The sequence below is a fragment of the Mytilus edulis genome, chromosome 2 (assembly GCF_963676685.1).
Source record: "Mytilus edulis chromosome 2, xbMytEdul2.2, whole genome shotgun sequence".
Taxonomy (NCBI): domain Eukaryota; kingdom Metazoa; phylum Mollusca; class Bivalvia; order Mytilida; family Mytilidae; genus Mytilus; species Mytilus edulis.
Genome location: NC_092345.1, coordinates 96089492 through 96106454, shown reverse-complemented (window position 1 = coordinate 96106454; position 16963 = coordinate 96089492). Strand labels below are relative to the sequence as shown.

General features: G+C 32.6%; 1 protein-coding gene across 2 annotated transcripts in view; it reads right to left on the bottom strand.

Annotated features, from left to right (window-relative positions):
- The window catches only part of LOC139513568 (probable ATP-dependent RNA helicase DDX23), a 46442-nt gene that overhangs the window by 5066 nt on the left and 24413 nt on the right, over positions 1-16963 (bottom strand). For both annotated transcript variants that reach the window (XM_071302194.1, XM_071302195.1), the window contains exons 11-13: positions 16751-16928; positions 3428-3667; positions 805-956 (exon numbers count right to left, since the gene is read on the bottom strand). In XM_071302194.1, coding sequence (XP_071158295.1) covers positions 805-956; positions 3428-3667; positions 16751-16928 — 570 coding nt within the window. The remainder of the gene's footprint in view (positions 1-804; positions 957-3427; positions 3668-16750; positions 16929-16963) is intronic.

Sequence of the window (16963 nt, the reverse complement as noted above, 5' to 3'; positions counted from 1 at the left end):
ATTATAACTTAATAATTATTTGTTTCCATAAATACATCTTGATATACACTCAAGTGGATCATAAAACTTTACGCTGCGCTGTGTTAAAGCCATATTTGCAAAATATTTTTTTTTTCATGTAACGAGACACTAACTTTTCTTTTCAATATAACTTAAAATGATTTTTGTCAACTTAAGCATAAAAAATACTCTATGTGTTACTTATTAAATTGAGAATGGAAATGGGGTATATGTCAAAGAGACAACAACCCAACTAAAGAACAGCAACAGTCGAAGTCTACCTATTGGTCTTTAAAGGAGTAAAAAATCCTGCACCCCGAGGTGGTCCTCAGCTGGCCCCTTTGCAACTTTTTATGTATTCTCCTTACAAATTGTTTTCTTTTTTAATGTCAATGATCTTAACGTGACCTAAGGCATTTCATGTTTAGGTCAGGATTATGAGCAAGATTTCCCTTTATTTTACCATAGCAATAGATGACATAGAAATCCAAAATATAAGACATTTATTTGTAGTTGAATTTGAATATTGGAGGGCATAAATAAATCTGCTCATTTTGGTACATTATAAGTTATTATTATTGCAAAAATTGAAACAGTTGGGCTTTGCAAAAATAATAACTTAACTTTAATTTTTTAAGAGAAATTTGTGATTACACTAATTGTTTTAGAGAAATTTGTAAGTAGCATTTCCTGTAATTGTAAAAGCTTATTTCACATTCATGTTCATTGTTCAACAATCACAATAGTAATTACAAGAACATATTTGTGAAGTATCAGTTATCATGTAGTAAACAATTTTAATACCTCTTCTCATTATCTGATACCATGTATACAATTTGTTCTGTTTTCTCTGCTGGTTTGCCGGCAGACCCTATGTATACAACTGCAGGTCTTCTAAGGTAATTCTTTGCTAATCTTTCTACTGCTGGGGGCATAGTAGCTGTAAACATCACAGTCTGAAATCAAATGTCAAAGTAAAATTGTTAGAAGAAAAGAAGGAATGATTCAGGAAATGTAGGTCATTAATACCAACATATTCTTAATTCTTTTACAAATCAGTTTTTATAAAGTGATAAAATATTACTGGTGCTGATATATATGTTTTACTTTGGATGTCAAAATAAATATAAGGTTACACATTTTGCAGAACTGTTAACAACTTTAAAAGAGAACTGTACCGGTCAGTGAAATATCATTTGAATTTAACCAAAGATTTCTACAAAATGTCTTGTAGTGTATGTAACTAATATAAAAAAGTAAAAATCAAATTAAAAGATACCGAAGGTGCAGTTAAAAAAAAATCATTGAAACTAACTACGTGTATATTCATGCATTAGGTTCGAGACCACAATTATTTCGTAGTGCATTTCTTTTAGAACATAAATGAAAAATAAAAATCCCACCTGTGCTTTCTCAATTAAATTTTTACAGTGTGTTGAACTACTTTTGGGACAAATTATATCAAAATAATAGAAAACTTCATGGCTCTAACTCAAGATATGGACAATTTTATGTTTAGGGCGTCTTGAAATCTTTTGACAGCTTCCAAAGTGCTAATTTTTAACCTTTTTCAGCTGGACCAAATCACTACTTTCCTTTTAAATTCTGGACCCAAATTTTTTAGTGTAATTTTACCCCCCTTCTTGCAATTTGAGACATAAAACATGGAGCAATAAATTTGGAAGGGGTATAAAAAAACATTGGCAAGTAACCTACTGTCAACACTAGGGACTATATTCGTGAACAACGAAAATCAAGGGATGACAATTGTGGTCTCGAACCATTATTTGGAAACTAAAATCATCACATTGTCACAAAATTTAAATATTCATAACAACAAAAATATGAAATAAATTGCTGAAAATACTATTTGTTTGATACTGAAGTTTTCCTTGTATTTATTTTAAAAATTGAAATAATTAACAGTTATCTAAGTAGACAGCAGATGATCAAAGTACTAATTTTTAGAATAAGTACAAACCATGTAATGGTGATTAACAAGTAATAACATAAGGCTGATAATTTTGCCATAACAGAATGTGTCCAAAGTACATGGATGCCCCACTCGCACTCATTTTCCATGTTCAATGGACCGTAAAATTGGGTAAACAAGAATGTGTCCAAAGTACACGGATGCCCCACTTGCACTATCCTTTTCCATGTTCCATGGACTGTAAAAATTGGGTAATAATCTAATTTGGCATTAAAATTAGTAAGATTATACTACAGGGAACATATATACTAAGTTTCAAGTTGATTGGACTTCAATTTCATCAAAAACTACCTTGACCAAAAACTTTAACCTGAAACTCCCACTTTCATTTTCTATGTTTAGTGAACCGTGAAATTGGGGTCTCAAGTCTAATTTGGCTGTAAAATTAGAAAGATCATATCATAAGCAACAAGTGTACTAAGTTTCAAGTTGATTGGAATTCAGGTTCATCAAAAACTACCTTGACCAAAAACTTTAACCTGAAACTCCCCCTTTCATTTTTTATGTTCAGTCGACCGTGAAATTGGGGTCAAAAGTCTAATTTGGCTTTAATATTAGAAAGATCATATCATAAGCAACAAGTGTACTAAGTTTCAAGTTGATTGGACTTCGGCTTCATCAAAAACTACCTTGACCAAAAACTTTAACCTGAAACTCCCACTTTCATTTTCTATGTTTAGTGAACCGTGAAATTGGGGTCTCAAGTCTAATTTGGCTGTAAAATTAGAAAGATCATATCATAAGCAACAAGTGTACTAAGTTTCAAGTTGATTGGAATTCAGCTTCATCAAAAACTACCTTGACCAAAAACTTTAACCTGAAACTCCCCCTTTCATTTTTTATGTTCAGTCGACCGTGAAATTGGGGTCAAAAGTCTAATTTGGCTTTAATATTAGAAAGATCATATCATAAGCAACAAGTGTACTAAGTTTCAAGTTGATTGGACTTCGGCTTCATCAAAAACTACCTTGACCAAAAACTTTAACCTGAAACTCCCACTTTCATTTTCCATGTTCAGTGCACCGTGAAATTGGGGTCAAAAGACTAATTTGGCTTTAAAATTAGAAAGATCATATCATAAGCAACAAGTGTACTAAGTTTCAAGTTGATTCGACTTCAGCTTCATCAAAAACTACCTTGACCAAAAACTTTAACCTGAAGCGGGACAGACAGACGACGCACAGACCAGAAAACATAATGCCCTCTACTGTCATAGGTGGGGCATAAAAATTAAATTCAGTTTGCAGTGGCAGATACAGGGAAAAAAGAGGGGATCTTGGGGTTGGAACCCTTTTTTTTTATGATCAATGCTTTTTAATGGGGACATATGGTTACTCCCCTCCTTATCCTGGGTTGGAACCCACCTTTTAAAAAGCCTGGATCTGCCCCTGATTTGGAATATACAACCTTTAAACCTTAAAGTTATAAACCAACCTGTCTGTACTTTTTCTTAGTACTATAATTTTTCATCAGTTTTTCACTATCTTCAGCATCTTCATTGTCTGGTTTAAGGTTAGAAGCTGGGAGATATGACAGTATCTTTTGTACATCAGGTTCAAAACCCATGTTTAACATTTTATCTGCTTCATCCATAACAACATAGGTACACTGAGCCAGTACTAAATATCTGTTCTCTAAAACATCAATTAAACGTCCAGGGGTTGCAATAACAATCTGAAGAAAAACAAGAGTGCACACACTGAAATGTCTCGCCTACTTTACTAATCATTGATATTATGTTGATAGTTCTAAATATAAAATTTTATTACAACTGTCAAAGTATGTCCAGTGCACGATGTTTTGTCGATATTGTCAACATTGCAATGTCAACTTTATAGTGTCGTTATTGTGTTAATATTGTATCCTATCTTTATGTTCTGTACCTTTGTCACATCGTATATTCGTGATGTTAACAATTCGTGTCAACATCATGTTTATGTTGTATATCGACTCTATAACTTTCTGTTTACATCATTGACATCGTATACACCGTGATGTTGACAATATCGTTTTTACATTGTCAACATTGTATAAATGTTGTGAACCAAGTCTTAATCTTTGTCTTTACATCGTTCACATCGTATACATTGTGATGTTAACAATATCGTGTCAACATCGTGTTTATGTTGAATATAGAGTCCATACCTTTCTGTTTACATCGTTCACATCGTATACATCAAGATGTTGACAATATCGTTTTTACATCGTCAACATCGTATTGACGTTGTGAACCAAGTCTTTACCTTTGTGTTTACATCGTTTACATCGTATACATCGCAATGTTTACAATATCGTGTCAACATCGTGTTTATGTTGAATATAAGAGTCCATACCTTTCTGTTTACATCGTTCATCGTATACATCGTGATGTTGACAATATCGTTTTTACATCGTCAACATCGTATTGACATTGTGAACCAAGTCTTTACCTTTGTGTTTACATCATTCACATCGTATACATCGCAATGTTTACAATATCGTGTCAACATCATGTTTATGTTGAATATAGAGTCCATATCTTTCTGTTTACATCCTGATGTTGACAATATCGTTTTTACATCGTCAACATCGTATTGACATTGTGAACCAAGTCTTTACCTTTGTGTTTACATCGTTCACATCGTATACATCGCAATGTTGACAATATTGTGACAACATCGTGTTTATGTTGTATATCGACTCTATAACTATCTGTTTACATTGTTAACATCGTTTATATCGTGATGTTTGAATATTGTTTATACATCATTTACATCATCAACATTGTATAAATAATGTGTACCAAGTCTATACCTTTGTATTTACATCGTTCACATCGTATACATTGTGATGTTTACAATATCAATAAAAAGTTTTTTTATTCATTCAAATAATATTATTCAATGAAGTTTGTCGACTACATATATACAGTTTGCATTTTTATGTTTTTTTTAACAACAAATATTTTAATTAAATGTGATGTTATAGCTCTGATTTGACACAAAATAGTGTCAACATAGTTTATATGGCGATGTAAACACAAAATCTTTTTAACGTTGTATACATAACGATGTTTACGATGTCAACAATGTAAACAATATATAAGAGTTAAGACAATGTAAGCGATGAACACACAATATCATGTAAACATTGTATACATCGCGATGATAACAATGTCAACGATGTCAACAATATATAAGAGTTCAAACAATGTATACGATGTTGTGTCACAACATTGTGTTAACATTGTATACATTGCGATGTTAACGATGTCGACGATGTAAACAATATATAAGGGTTCAAATAATTTATATGATGTTGACACAACATTGTGTTAACATTGTATACATCACAATGTTAACTATGTCAACGATGTAAACAATATATAAAGGTTGAAACAATGTATACGATGTTGACACAACATCGTGTTGACATTGTATACATCGCGATGTAAACAATGTAAACACAATATATTTTCTAGATTGTATATATCGCGATGTTAACAATGTCAACAATGTAAACAATATATAAGGGTTCAAACAATGTAAACAATGTTGACACAATATTGTGTTAACATTGTAGATATTGCGATGTCTACAATATTGATTAATCATCGTGCATTGGACATGAATGACAAATAAAGGGCTGCGCTTTAGCGCATGATACGCCCGTTGCTCTTTTAACTTGTCTTTTATGCTTTAAATGAAATTATATGATCAACTAGAAATATATATACAAATCAAAAGGGATGTTACATTAATATATTCACCAAAGTTTCATAAAATCCCCCTAAAATTCATTACTTAAAGTCATAAGAAACCTCAAATTAAAAAAAATAATGCATATGTTTTTTTATAACTCAATGGATAGTTTTCATTATAAAACTTATGTACATATACTTTTTTCTGAAGAAAATTCTTTAATTTATTCATATTTAGAAGAAGTTTACTTTAATTTAATTGCTTGCTTCCAGGACGCAATTCCCCCGATATATTTTCCGTATGCAAAGTGACCTCAGTGTGACCCATCTCGTAAAAATCCGGTGATCACAATACCCATGAATGTCCTTAAAATAAACTATTATACGAATTTACATGTTAAACACGTGCTCAATTTCCATGCTTTTTTGTTGATTTTTTGTCGATTGTTGACAAACAGGTGACAATCGTTAAACTTCGGCTTCAAAACACAAACTTTAATTACCTGCCATATTTTCACAACAACACTGACCGATTGAAATAAAAAATTGACTATTATACGAAATTTACAAGAAGAAAATCATAAATTCATGCACAGAAGACTAAGTTTATGATGTTTGTATGCATTGGTTCAAGAATTGGAAGAACATTGTTTTTCACCGGTCACTCGTTTCTTATGACTTTAAGAAAACGTAAAATCTAAAATTAATAAAAATGGAAAGGGAGCTTTTGTCAATAGATATAAGCAATTTATCAAAGTTGCATAAAATTTTGTGAAAGTGTTAGTTATTGTCCCAAAATTGGAAAATCCCCCTTTTTTAAGCATAAAAATTCATAACATGGAAATGTAAAATCTGAAATTTATAAAAATTGAAAGCGAGCTTACATCAATAGATATAAACAATTCACCAAAGTTTCATGGACATTGTCATTGGTGAAAGTCTTTTTGAGTTATTGTCTGAAGTGTTGAAAATCCCCCTTTTTTTTATGAATAAAGCCCCATAAATCCAAAACTTAAAATCTGAAATTTATAAAAATTAAAAGGGAGCTTACATCAATAGATATAAACAATTCACCAAAGTTTCATGGACATTGGTGAAAGCCTTTTTGAGTTATTGTCCCAAGTGTTGAAAATCCCCCTTTTTTTTATGAATAAAGCCCCATAAATCCAAAACTTAAAATCTGAAATTTATAAAAATGAAAGGGAGCTTACATCAATAAATATAAACAATTCACCAAAGTTTCATGGACATTGGTGAAAGCCTTTTTGAGTTATTGTCCGAAGTGTTGAAAATCCCCCTTTTTTATGAATAAAGCCCCATAAATCCAAAACTTAAAATCTGAAATTAAAAAAAACCAAAAGGGAGCTTACGTCAATAGATATAAACAATTCACTTAAGTTTCATGGAAATTGGTGAAAGTTTTTTTGAGTTATTGTTCGAAGTGTGGACGACGGATGGACGGACAGACGGACAGACGGACGGACGGACAACGGTATACCATAATACGTCCCGTCTAAAAGACGACGGGCGTATAAAAACTTAACATTAACCAAGAAAACTAAACATTGACCAATGAACCATGAAAATGAGGTCAAAGTCAGATGAGCCATGCCAGACAGGTATGTACAGCTAACAGTTCTTCCATACAACAATTATAGTTGACCTATTGCTTATAGTTTAAGAAAAACACACCAAAACACAAAATCTTAACACTGAGCAATGAAACGTGAAAATGAGGTCAAGGTCAAATAAAACCTGTGTGACTGGCATATAGATCATAAAATATTTCCATACACCAAATACAGTTGACCTATTGCATATAGTATTAGAAAACCAGATGCTCCGCAGGGCGCAGCTTTACCACAGAGGTTGAACCCTGAACGGTTGGGGCAAGTATGGACACAACATTCAAGCTGGATTCAGCTCTAAATTTGGATTGTGATTAAATAGTTGACACAACATAGGTTTCTGACACAGAATGAATGTGGTCTAATAAACTTAAAATTTGTCTTTTGCCTTTGAGCAATACACTATGCTGTTGAATATTAATCCTCTCAAAAAAATGTTGAAGAAATTTTCTTTTTATTTATGAAATCTGAAATGAGAAAAATTGAACCCTATTTTTTTCACATCCCCCTTTCCCTAATTCCAAAACTGATTTCAATTCAAAATTACTAATGGAGTTTGCAACAATAACTACTCATTTAAATACATCATAAAATATTAAAATGTAAAAAAAGTGCTTGTTATCACTGAATGGTAAAGTTTGTTTTAATTTATCAGTTGGTAGTAAAAGTGAATATACATTGTATATTGTATAAAACAATGAATTAAGTTGATTCAACTACTATTCTGGAAAAAGAAAGATAACTCCAATTGAAAATTTCTTGCTATTGCGCAATATTGTGCAATTAGATATTTCTTGCTATTGCGCAATACTGTGCAATTGAAAATTTCTTGCTATTGCACAATACTCAATATAATAATTTTGGATCCTGATTTGGACCAACTTGAAAACTGGGCCCATAATCAAAATATAAGTACATGATTAGATTCAGCATATCAAAGAAGCCCAAAAATTCAATTTTTATTAAAATCAAACTTAGTTTAATTTTGGACCCTTTGGACTTTAATGTAGACATATTTGAAAACGGGACCAAAAATTAAGAATCTACATACACAGTAAGATTTGGCATATCAAAGAACCCCAATTATTCAATTTTTAATGAAATCAAACAAAGTTTAATTTTGGACCCTAATTTGGACCAACTTGAAAACTGGGCCAATAATAAAAAATCTATACATTTTTAGATTCAGCATATCAAAGAACCCCAAGGATTCAATTTTTGTTAAAATCAAACTTAGTTTAATTTTGGACCCTTTGGACTTTAATGTAGACCAATTTGAAAACAGGACCAAAAATTAGGAATCTACATACACAGTTAGATTCTGCATATCAAAGAACCCCAATTATTCAATTTTTGATGAAATCAAACAAAGTTTACTTTTGGACCCCTTGGGCCCTTATTCCTAAACTGTTGGGACCAAAACTCCCAAAATCAACCCCAACCTTCCTTTTACGGTCATAAACCTTGTGTTTAAATTTCATAAATTTCTATTTACTTATACTAAAGTTATGGTGCGAAAACCAAGAATAATGCTTATTTGGGCCCTTTTTTGGCCCCTAATTCCTAAACAGTTAGAACCAAAACTCCCAAAATCAATCCCAACCTTCCTTTTGTGAACATAAACCTTGTGTCAAAATTTCATAGATTTCTATTAACTTAAACTAAAGTCATAGTGCGAAAACCAAGTAAATGCTTATTTGGGCCCTTTTTGGCCCCTAATTCCTAAACTGTTGGGACCAAAACTTCCAAAATCAATCCCAACCTTCCATTTGTGGTCATAAACCTTGTGTTTAAATTTCATGGATTTCTATTTACTTAAACTAAAGTTATAGTGCGAAAACCAAAAGTATTCGGACGACGACGACACTGACGCCAACGTGATACCAATATACGACCAAAAAATTTTCAACTTTTGCGGTTGTATAAAAAGACCAAAACTCAAAAAAATAACTTTGACCACTGAACCATGAATATGAAGTCAACGTCAGATGACACCTGCCAGGTAGACATGTACACCTTACAATCATTCCATACACCAAATATAGTAGACCTATTGCATACAGTATATGACAAACAGACAAAAACACAAAAATGTAACAATGATATTTATGTCTACGGTTACATTGTGTTATTGTTACGTAAATGCACTCAAATGAAAAATTATTTTTTACAATATTTTATACATTATTTTAATTTTAATTTGATTGTCAGTGTACACACAACCAGTATGTTGTTTCAGTCCGATGCATTTTTGGCCCGGTGTAACCACTCTCAGTGGCGGATCCAGAAATTTACATAAGTGGGGGGCCACTGACTGACCTAAGAGGGGGCCGGCTCCAGTCACGCTTCAATGATTCCCCTATATAAGCAACCAATTGTTTTCCAAAAAGGGGGGGGGTCTCCAGCCACCCCCCTAAATCCACCTCTGACTCTAGGCAGCCCTCACAAACGAGTAATTGGGGTGGATGGGTTGTTTGGCTCAGTGTTGTATTCATATATAAGAAGATGTGGTATAACTGCCAATGAGAAAAGTCTCCTGTTCATATAAGTTGTAATTTGTAGAAGAAAACCATTATAGGTCAAAGTACGGTCTTCAACACCGTGCATGAGCTCTCACCGAACAGCAAGGTGTAAAGGGCCCCAAAAGTGACTAGTGTAAAACCATTCAAACTTGAAAACCAACTACAGAATACCAAACTCCTGACTTAAGACAATAACCTCTTTTGTATTGTTACAATCTCAAAAACGTGTCCGATAATTTAAGAATGTGTCCGGTTAAAAACGCCAGAATATTTCAAAACTCATATACCCCCAATGATACTCTGTAAAGTAAAAACGCAATTCAATATTAATGGTGCGGGATACGATAGAACCGGTATTGTTTGGTTTGATTGTAAATGATTAGAAAAAAAAGTCGAAGCAGGTGCCAAAAAAAATCTGGAGGAAAGGTTTAGTAATCCGTACAAACAAATGTCCAGGGTATGCTACACTGTGCACGCTTTCTTCTGCTTGCAGACACAGACTATAGGTCTGGTTTTAAAAAAATTGCACAATAAAAAGTTATTTTCATTTGAAGCGCTTTAATTTATGATTTTCTTTATCAATATGATTATTATTATTATAAAGTTCAGACAGAGGTACTTCACAATTTAGAAAACTAATACATCATGTACATTTTATATTGTATTTTATTCCCGGTGCTTGAACACGTTTACTGTATGTCATTGATAAACATTAGTTTGTTCAGCATAGGTAATTCATAACAATCATAACTGCAGGCTAAGTTTACAACACATAATTAACTATTGATTACTTAATGTCCAGTGGCAAATATGTCATGCGTATTTAGAAAAAAAACCCATTAACATTGCATTTAATAAGTTTTGTAAAGTTTAAATCATCGTTTATAAATAGTAAGTAAATTCTATTGTTTTAATATTATCCGGTGATGCCTATAAATGTCTTTTTACAAAATGTATATCTATGAGGGTACTGCTCGACCGGCGTCCCGCAGAAGTGGTTTCGCCAGTGCAATTTGACATGTTTATCAAATCATTGACGTCACATTGACACGTTTTTGAAGAATCGGACACGTTTCTGTGTGCTACCATAGATAGATGTATAACATCTCTGGCTAGGTGCTACATATATGACTATGTACGATAAATTTTCAATTAAATTAAATTTCCACTTCAATCTATTAAACATTAATGTACTTTTGTATAAAGTAGTTAAAATTGAGAAAGGAAATGGTGAATATGTCAAAGCGACAACCACCCGACCATAGAGCAAACAACAGCCGAAGGCAACCAATGGGTCTTCAATGTAGCGAGAATTCCCGCACCCGTAGGTGTCCTTCAGCTGGCCCCTAAAATATGCATAATAGTACAGTGATAATGGACGTCATACTAAACTCCGAATTATACACAAGAAACTAAAATTTAAAATCATACAAGACTAACAAAGGCCAGAGGCTCCTGACTTGGGACAGGCGCAAAATTGCGGCGGGGTTAAACATGTTTATGAGATCTCAACCCTCCCCCTATACCTCTAGCCAATGTAGAAAAGTAAAACAATAACAATACGCACATTAAAATTCAGTTCAAGAGAAGTCCGAGTCTGATGTCAAAAGATGTAACAAAAGAAAATAAATATAGTATATATTTTAATGTCTTTCGTCGTTGTTTCACGGATCTTATTATAAAGAGCACATAAATAGACCGATGGTTAAAGCTACACGTGTATGAAATACTTGCCACTGGCAAACACCAATACTTTGATGATGATGAATTAAATTATCATATTTTCCTTTTTTTTTTATTTAGAAACAAATTTCAACTTTGATTGATTATAATATTATATATACATGTAGTATCAGAAGTCCAGTCCATTAGTGATTACTGGACTTATGGTAGTATATAAAGTAATAAGTAAATTTTGATGTCATACCATTCCCATCCATAATTGTGCATTCTTTTTATTTTTACATAACACAGAAATGAGGAAAGTTTTAACATAAGATAATTTATTGTAGCCTAGACCTGTTGGTGACCTTCTGCTGTTTTTTTTTATTTGGTCGGGTTGTTGTCTCTTTGACACATTCCCCATATCCATTCTCAATTTTATTATTTATAAATTCATTCCATTTTCTTTCCTCAGAATGATTAACAGCAATGGAGACAGTAGCAGACATGGGAATGTTCGATGTGAAAATTGAAGACCTATAAACAAAATGATGTATCTAGACAATATGGCACTCATCAGAAAAAAAAACCAACATTTGATTATGAACCATTGAATCCTGAGTTTCGTACAAGTACCAAAACATTAAAGGTGGATGCTTATAATGAGCTCATATTAGAACTAAAGTGTCCTCTTGAATTACCACTGTACATGTAAAAAGACACATCATATCCGGGACTGAATTGAGGAAAAGAGCCAGGAAACTGACATTCAACAAAGCATTCCAAAGAAAAGATGGCATAGGGGGAGAGCAATGAAACATGATACATGCAAAATTAATTGTTTCTTTGATTGTTTTATTTATGAGCTTTAAAGGGTCATAAAATAACCAAGGGGCGTAAAAATGACAGAGATTTTTGCCACAAACTTCACATGTTGGTATGACATTGAATGTTTTATTATATATTAAAAATGGTTATGATAAATAAAAGAAATTCCAGTTATGATTAAAAATAAGGTAATCGAGAGATTGTTTTGTGTTGATTATAATGCATTGCCTAACATAGTAACATATAACTGCATTAATTACAACATATTTTAAGCAATAGCAAAATACCAAAAAATGAACAGTATTGAAGATTCTAATCTTGTTTGATATATATATAAATTATGCGCTATTATACAATTATTACTGTAAACTATCAGCCTCGAAAAACAGTGTGAATCTTCCTGATGTCGAGTGCGTATTTTTTTTATAAACACTGAAAGACAGTCACAATCAAAATCAAGAAGTAAGCAAAGAATCACAAAACGAAAGGGCATTTATAACAACACATTGAAAATTACATATATAAAAACAACACGAACTCCATTAAAAACCGGGAGTGAATTCAGGTGCTCCTAATGCATATTATTTTTATAAACACTGAAAGACAGTCACAACCAAAATCAAGAAGTAAGCAAAGAATCACAAAACAAAAGGGCATTTACAACAACACTTTGAAAAATACATAAAAGACAACACGAACTCCATTAAAAACCGGGAGTGAATTCAGGTGCTCCTAATGGGTAAAATCCGATAAACTGCTTATCTTGCTTCATTTCTGTTGTTTTCTCCTTCGCTTCAATAGTATTTCGATAGACGAGAGTAAGCTTGATAATTTTCCTTGGTCATGTTCACGTCGCTAAAAAAAATCTGCGCAGCAGGGTGATATAGTCTAGAGAAAAACGTAACCAGCTAAAAAAGGATAATAATAATATTGTCACAGAATTATCAAACCTATATTTGGATACCAATTGTACTGAGATGCACATTGTAAAAACTTCTCTAATGATAAACACTTAATCAGAGATATCTACAAAAGATACAAAATATGCCACAAATTATTATATAGCATACTATACTTACCGAGTTTAAAAATTTTCAGTTCCAAATATTTTTTGAAACAATACACATTCAAGTTAAAAAGATTAACAACACCAAATCTACTGAAACAGTACTGAAAATAACAATACCGAAATAGTACTGTCAACATCAGTACTGAAACAGTACTGACAAAATCAGTACTGAAACAGTACTGTCAAAATCAGTACTGAAACAGTACTGACAAAATCAGTACTGAAACAGTACTGTCAAAATCAGTACTGAAACAGTACTGACAAAAATAGTACTGAAACAGTACTGTCAAAATCAGTACTAAAACAGTACTGTCAAAATCAGTACTGAAACAGTACTGACAAAATCAGTACTGATTTCATTGAAAGTATAACATTATAAGTTTTCAGTCTTTCCTAACAGTACTGATATGCACGAGGGTAGAAATGTACCAAAAAAGTATAGGTAAATTATTGGTAGTGTATAAGAAAAACGGACCAAACCAAAAAACTTAACTATAACCACTAAACCATGAAAATGAGGTCAAGGTCAGATGACCCCTACCAGTTGGACATGTACACCTTACAGTCCTTCCATACACCGAATATACTAGACCTATTGCTTATCGTATCTGAGATATGGACTTGACCACCAAAACATAACCTTGTTCACTGATCCATGAATAGAAGTCGAGGTCAAGTAAAAACTGTCTGACAGACATGAGGACCTCGCAAGGTACGCACATACCAAATATAGTAATCCTACTACTTATAATAAGAGAGAATTTAACATTACAAAAAATCTTAACTTTTTTTTCAAGTAGTCACAGACCATGAAAATAAGGCCTACGACATAAAACATGTGACTGACGGAAACTTCGTAACATGATGCATCCATATACAAAGTATGAAGCATCCAGGTCTTCCTCCTTCTAAGTTATAAAGCTTTTTAAGAAGTTAGCTAATGCCGCCTCCACCGCTGGATCACTATCCCTATGTCAAGCTTTCTGCGACAAAAGTCGCAGGCTCGACAAAAACCATATACTTGCTTTGGCATGCTATACTTAATTTTACAACAAACTACTCAATTGTAAATTACTCTAGTTATAACAATCACTGAGTGTACCATATCAAGACATCAACTAGAAGTGGATAATTTTCAGACTATATTTTTTATGAAACGTTCAGATTCTAGGATTTTTAATATTTTGATTTTATCAACCAAGAAATAAACTGTTGACAAAGATATACATGTATGTCATCCGTGTGTAGTTATATTGCTATAATGCAAACTAAAACGACAATATATCTGTCCATGTAAATTTCCTTGGTACCCCGGTATAAAAACTTTCATTCTCAGTTTATGAGTGTTTTAGCTTTGAAAACCAGATGCTCCGCAGGGCGCAGCTTTATACGACCGCAGAGGTTGAACCCTGAATGGTTGGGGAAAGTATGGACACAACATTCAAGCTGGATTCAGCTCTAAATTTGGATTGTGATTAAATAGTTGACACAGCATAGGTTGGTGACACAGAATGAATGTGGTCTAATGAACTTAAAAAAAAAAATCGCTATGCTGTTGAATATTAATCCTCTCAAAAAAATGTTTGAAGAAATTTTCTTTTTATTTCAAATGAAATGAGAAAAATTGACCCCCCCCCCCCCCCCAATTTTGTTTTCACATCCCCCTTTTCCTTATTCCAAAACTGATCTCAATTCAAATTTCTAATGGAGTTTGCAACAACAACTGCTCATTTAAATACATCATAAAATATTAAAATGTAAAAAAAGTGCTTTTTATCACTGAATGGTAAAGATTGTTTTAATTTATCAGTTGGTAGTAAAAGTGAAAATACATTGTATATTGTATAAAACAATGATTTAAGTTGATTCAACAAAGATAACTCAAATTTTCAAAGAATATTGAAAATATCTTGCTATTGCACAAATATCTATTCTGGACAAAGAAAGATAACTCCAAATAACTGAAAATTGATTGCTATTTCACAATATTGTGCAATAAGATATTTCTTGCTATTGCGCAATACTGTCAATTGAAGATTTCTTGCTATTGAACCATACTGTGCAATTGAAAATTTCTTGCTATTGCACAATACTGTACAATTGAAGATTTCTTGCTATTGCTGAATACTGTTCAATTGAAAATTTCTTGATATTGCACAATACTTAATATAATAATTTTGAATCCTGTTTGGACCAACATGAAAACTGGGCCCATAATCAAAAATCTAAGTACATGTTTAGATTCAGCATATCAAAGAAGCCCAAGAATTTAATTTTTGTTAAAATCAAACTTAGTTTAATTTTGGACCCTTTGGACCTTAATGAAGACCAATTTGAAAACAGGACCAAAAATTAAGAATCTACTAACACAGTTAGATTTGGCATATCAAAGAACCCCAATTATTCAATTTTTGATGAAATCAAAATAAGTTTAATTTTGGACCCTTTGGACTTAAATGTAGACCAATTTGAAAACGGGACCAAAAATTAAGAATCTACATACACAGTTAGATTCAGCATATCAAAGAACCCCAATTATTTAATTTTTGATGAAATCAAACAAAGTTTAATTTTGGACCCTTTGGGCCCCTTATTCCTAAACTGTTAGGACCAAAACTCCAAAAATCAATACCAACCTTCCTTTTGTGGTCATACACCTTGTGTTGAAATTTTATAGATATCTATTCACTTATACTAAAGTTATTGTGCGAAAACCAAGAATAATGCTTATTTGGGCCCTTTTGTGGCCCTTAATTCCTAAACTGTTGGAACCAAAACTCCCAAAATCAATCCCAACCTTTCTTTTGTGGTCATAAACCTTGTGTCAACATTTCATAGGTTTCTATTAACTTAAACTAAAGTTATAGTGCGAAAACCAAGAAAATGCTTATTTAGGCCCTTTTTGGCCCCTAATTCCTAAAATGTTGGGACCAAAACTCCCAAAATCAATCCCAACCTTCCTTTTGTGGTCATAAACCTTGTGTTAAAATTTCATAGATTTCTTTTCACTTTTACTAAAGTTAGAGTGCGAAAACTAAAAGTATTCGGACGACGACGACGACGACGACGACGACGCCAACGTGATAGCAATATACGACGAAAATTTTTTCAAAATTTGCGGTCGAATAAAAAGTGATACTTATGTCTTGTCCTTTTGACTTTAAGATGTCCAAGGAAGTCAATAAACAAAATTTTCTGTTCTTTCAACAATATGTATATCCTACGGTTCCTACCTCACATCTTGTCTTATTTAAAACCCTGTTCTGTTCTTTCAACAATATGTATATCCTACGGTTCCTACCTCACATCTTGTCTTATTTAAAACCCTGTTCTGCTCTTTCAACAATATGTATATCATACGGTTCCTACCTCACATCCTTGTCTTAATTTAAACCCCTGTTCTTCTCTGGATAGACCGCCAATAACTGCTACGGTCCTTATATTAAGATGTACAGCAAATTTTATAGTTTCTTCCTCAATCTGCTGTGCCAGTTCACGAGTGGGTGATAAAATTATGGCATATGGTCCCTGATCTGCATCTTCCATTCTAAAATATTTGTAATAAGTCAACACTTTAATACA